The following is a 5,192-nucleotide window of genomic DNA, read 5'->3' as shown; positions in this document are numbered from 1 at the left end:
CTAGAGGACAGAGTGGAACTGCCCACAGGGTCTCCAAGGCTGTCAATCTTCACAGAAGCAAAGCCCAAACCACACCCACTGCCTGGAGTCCATTCTGACTCACAGCGCCCCTAGAGGACAGAGGGGAACTGCCCCAGAGGGTCTTCAAGGCTGTCAATCTTTATAGAAGCAAAGCCCAACCACATCCCCTGCCGTGGAGTTGATTCGGACCCACAGCGCCCCTGGAGGACAGAGTAGAACTGCCCCACAAGGTCTCCAAGGCCATCTGTCATCTTTACAGAAGCAGACTGCCATATCTTTCTCCTATGGAGCTCTGGTAGCATAGTGCCTAAGGCACTTGACTGCTAACCAGAAGGCCAGTGGTTCAAACCCACCAGTCACTCCTCAGAAGGAAGATGGGGCAATCTACTTCCGTAGTGATACTGCCTCGGAAACCCAAGTCGCTCTGAGTCGGGTCCGACTCGATGGCACATAACAACAACAACAAATGGAGCAGCTGCAGCCAAATGCTTAACCACTGTGCCCTCAGGGCTCCTTCAGGCAAAAGGCGTGTGATAGCAGGTGGAAGTGTACATTGACAAAAAGAAATAAAAAGCACCAGAAATGGTAAAAATGATAAATACAAAAGATATTTTTCTTTCTTTTTATTGCTTTAACAGGCAGTTGACTTTCCAAAGCAAGTCCAGTGACGATGTATTACGGGCTTAGTAACTCTATAGAAGTGCAACGTAGGACAACTGCGGCCCAAAAGACAGGAGGGAGGTATGGAAGTACAGTGGTACAAGGATCTTACCCTGCATCTTACCCCACACACAAAGGGGGAAAATTTTATTTGAAGGTACATTGTGATAAGTTAAAGAAATACACTGTAAACTCTAGAACAAGCTATACAAATTTTAAATTTTAAGGATAAAAGATTTCGCTATAAGCCAATATAGTAAATATGGAATTATAAAAAGTACTTTTTGATTTTAAAAAAATATCCACTGACTTCTTTTAAAGGGAGAGCGTGGGAGAGGGCAACAAGAGCAGTTGAGACAATCAGGAAACCAACAGCAAGACGGCAGACTTTAGCCCAAGCAGCCAAATCCGAGGGTCTGAGTCAATGGAAGGGCTGGAGACTCAATGTCATACAGGCGTTAGTTCCCTACAGACTGATTTACAGATGCAATGTCTTCACAATGAAAACCCCAGCATGTCGCTTCTAGGAACAGATGAAGCAATGCTACAATGTATTTGGCAACACAAAGGACCAAGAATAGCCAAGACAGTTCTGCAGAAGAATCAAGTGGGTGTAGACACTCTATGACACCAAGACTTCTGATTATAAAGTTACGGTGAGTAAGACCATGTGCTGTGGCAGTGGTGCAAAGACAAACCACAGGAACAGACTAGAAAGCCCCGAAACAGACCACACATATATGGACACTTGATTTCAGACAAAGGTAACACTGCACGGCAGTAGATTAAACACAGTATTTTCAATACATGGTGCTGGTCAATAGGACACCATGGAAGGAAACAAAACCTAACCCTTACCTCATGCCACACACAAGTACAAACATAATTCCAGGTGCACCGCAGATTCAAATGTGAGAGGGAAACAAGACTTCCAGAACATAAGAGAATATCTTGGTGGCTTTAGAGGAGGCAAACATTTCACATCCATGGCATATAAAGCACTAACCATAAAAGGGAAAACAGAGACAGTGAACTACATTTAAATGAAGAACTGTGCATCCAGAGACGCCGTTCAGCATGCCTCCATCTTCCTGTCTGTAAGATGGGGTAATAACTGGACTCACCCATCAACACTGCTGTGAGCTTTCTATGCATTGACAGATCTAAAGGACTTAGGCCTGTGCTTGACGGAGATCATGAACCGGAACTGACTCGATGGCACATAACAGCAGCAGCAGCAAGTGAATGGGAGGTGAGCAAAGAGACCCCGTGAGTCTCATGTAGGAGGAGCAGTAGTTAAGGGAATGTGAGGGAAGGAGGACGCAGCTTGAGCAGCTCAGGTAACTGTTCAGAAGGAGAGACGCACAGGTCTGTAAGTGCAAGGAAAGGGCATGTGGATTGGGAAAGATGATACAGGAGGCAGAGGCCCATCTGAAGGAGGTGAGGTATCAGGTGGGGATGGAGGGCCAGCCCCAGGGGCTGGACAAGGAGAGAGATACTAGTCCTTCAGAGACAGGAGGGGAGATGCTGTCAGATTCAAGGGCATTTGGGTAGACGGTAAACTGGGAGAGCTGCCTTAGTTCCTGCGTTTTTCATGAGCCAGAGTTTGAGCCTGGCGTGAAATGCTACCAGCATCATCAGAAGGGAAAACACAAGAGGGCAGGACAACTTGCCACCAAGGTCCTCGCAGCAGAATGCAGTCACAAACACACTGAGCAGGCCAGCCTTCCACGGGCTGCTTGCCGGTGCATCTCAGTTAAGCAAAGCGCTCCGCTCTCCTGAGTACTGAGCGAAAGCAACCCGTGAGCAATCCTGACTATTTAAGCACCGCTACGTTTCAGCACTGCTCCTTCCTGGCTTAGCAGGCAGTCAGGAAAACAGCAACACAAATCGTGGAAAAACCTAACAGAACGGAGTCGTTCAGACAAAGGCCCAGCATCCTGGAGATGGCCCATATCCCACCTGAGACTCGAGTCCCCTTGCAATCACTGCAGACTAGTACCGTCCAGTGCAAGCTCATGCAAACACAACAGGGCTCTGCCTGCGGATGGCCCCAGGGCTTACTGGTTGAAGATGTTATCGCTGAAAGCATACTTTTCCAGGCGAGTGAGTGGAGGCAGATCGTCCTGGCCTGGGATGTCCAAGAAGGCCGTTACCCTCATGTTACCACCATCTGGTCCGTAATCTTCAAATCCATCTGGATGGAAGGAGAGGGGAGGAAAAAAAGAACAACACCGATGTGCATCACTTGCGAAGTCACCATTGGGGAGATGTGGCCTGGCTGCATGCTTTCCACCTGCAAACACCCCTTTCCAACAGCAGCTTCTGAGAACTGCGACCTTGAAAAGTTATGTGAGATGCAGTGGATGGCTATATAATCCAACAGGAGGGAGGTAAGACCTAGAGTCAAGGAGGAAAGTTTGACACTCCTCTGTTAATGCTGTCTGCTCCTCAAGTGGCAACTCTCCCCTAATCAATATGTCCTAACCACTCCTATGTAGGACTCAGAGACACACACGAGAGTCTCACCTCTAGGAAACAGTCATTGTATAGTTCTATTCAAACAGGTGTAAGATGGCTAACGTAAACAAACAAAGTTTGGTCCCATTAGCAAGAACCTGGCATTCCACCTCCTATCAGGGCTGGTGCTGGTGCACTCATGACGTCATTTGCTCCGTGACATCCATTCCCATCATGCACACCGCTAGCCTGGCAACTACCAATCAATGTGTGTACATGGTTGTCGAGGTTCCTCCAACACACTGCAACCAAAACGGAACCAGTGCTCTCACCGTTACCCTGCCGGCAGCCCTGGCCGAGGGCAGGCAGCACCAGGCCTCCAGTGTCTCAGGGTGGCCGAACTCACGCACTCTGGAGCCAGAGAGACATGGGATGGAATGAACGCCACAACTACCACTTACTAGCTGTGTGGCCAGACCAAGTCACTTAACTGTCCACGCTGCCACAGTCTCATCGCGACTCATGCCTGGGAGGGGATAAAACTCAAGCTGGGCCCCTTAGGATGTTGGGACCAGTGAGTTCATGCATGTAAAGACCTGTAGGAACTGGCCTCCTTGTGATCCCAGACAACTTGGACACTGTCCACACGGTCTGCACTGGGAGAGCTGCCTGTGGCTCTCACCTCCCCGACACCTTCTGTGGATGTTGCTGCCTGTCCACTCTCTCCTCCCTGGCCTCTAGGTCTGGGCCAGAACGGAACCTCTGCAGAAGGCTTCCCTGCCCTCTCCTCAGGTCCCCAGTGCTCCTGGTGTGGCACCCTGGGTTGACCTCATGCTGTATGACACTCAGCTGTGCCACTGCTCTGTAAGAATCCCTCCTACGTCTAATTCACCGCTAGAGCCTCAGAGCCCAGCATGCAGCCTGGCACGGAGCAGTTGCTCAGAAAACACGTAGCAAATAAATTCACGTTGAAGTTACATCTTTCACTAAGACCACTCTCCAACAAAAGAGCAGAAGCTCTTATTAGCCAACTACTAAACTACCTCAAATTCCAACCATAAAGCACACTGACCACAGAGCACACTGAACACGCATCTCAGAGGCTACCTGCTAGGAATCAGAGTAGTAACTGTGGTAATCATTAACAAGAAAATTAAAGGCTAAGTTTTTAAGCACATATAATGGACTAAACCCACTGCCGCAGAGTTGATTCTGACTCATAACTCATAGAAGAACTGCCCTACAGGGTTTCCAAGGCTCTAAATGTTTACCAAAGCAAACTGCCTCATCTATCTCCCACTGCAACCGACCAAGGACACCTAAACATCTTACATGCATGAGCTTATTCAATTCCCACAACAACTCAACCAAGCAAAGACTATTCTAAGCTCAGTTTGACAGATGGGCCACTTACTACCTACAGAGGTTCCTTCTCTCTCCCTGTCACTCCGCTACTTCGCCCAACCAGAAGTGGGCTCACATTCAGGTGCTCCTTCCAGGAGTTACCTGTTCCCTAAGAGTCCAATCTGTTTATGCCAGTTGTCCTTTTTTACATTCTAGTGAAAGACCTCACTGAAATAGTGAGTAAACCAATGAACACTAGTGTGAGGTCTTCAGATGCAATAAAGACGAGCTATTAACATGCAGCTGTCCAATTCAGTGCAGTCCACCACTCGTCTGTCAGTCTGTCACGCTGTGATGTCTTGTGTGTTGCTGTGAGGCCAGAGGCTATGCCACCAGTATTTCAAATACAGCAAGGTCCCCCATGCTGGACAGGTTTCAGTGGAGCTTCTAGGCCAAGACAGACTGGGAAGAAGGAAGGGGCAATTCACTTCTCAAAGACCTGGCTAGTGAAAACATTACAAAAAGAAGTGAGAGGAAATGGACAGTTTTCTAGAAACACACCACTTACCTAAACTAACACAGACTGAAGTGAAAAATTTGAACAGGCCCATCGCAAAAGAAGAAATTGAACAGGTCATCAAAAAATTACCAACTAAAAAAAGTCCTGGCCCAGACGGTTTCACTGGAGAATTCTATAAAACATTCAG

The 5,192-nt window shown here is 48.1% G+C and overlaps 1 protein-coding gene across 1 annotated transcript in view; it reads right to left on the bottom strand.

Annotated features, from left to right (window-relative positions):
* LOC103206088 (serine/threonine-protein phosphatase 4 regulatory subunit 1-like) overlaps positions 1–5,192 on the bottom strand; it is a 104,042-nt gene that overhangs the window by 66,227 nt on the left and 32,623 nt on the right. Inside the window, exon 2 of the mRNA XM_042782389.1 lies at positions 2,746–2,878. Coding sequence (XP_042638323.1) covers positions 2,746–2,878 — 133 coding nt within the window. The remainder of the gene's footprint in view (positions 1–2,745; positions 2,879–5,192) is intronic.

The sequence above is a fragment of the Orycteropus afer genome, unplaced genomic scaffold, assembly GCF_000298275.1.
Source record: "Orycteropus afer afer isolate SDZICR_OR568_19922 unplaced genomic scaffold, OryAfe1.0 scaffold00295, whole genome shotgun sequence".
In the NCBI taxonomy this organism is placed as follows: domain Eukaryota; kingdom Metazoa; phylum Chordata; class Mammalia; order Tubulidentata; family Orycteropodidae; genus Orycteropus; species Orycteropus afer.
This window is presented reverse-complemented; position numbering and strand designations above follow the sequence as displayed.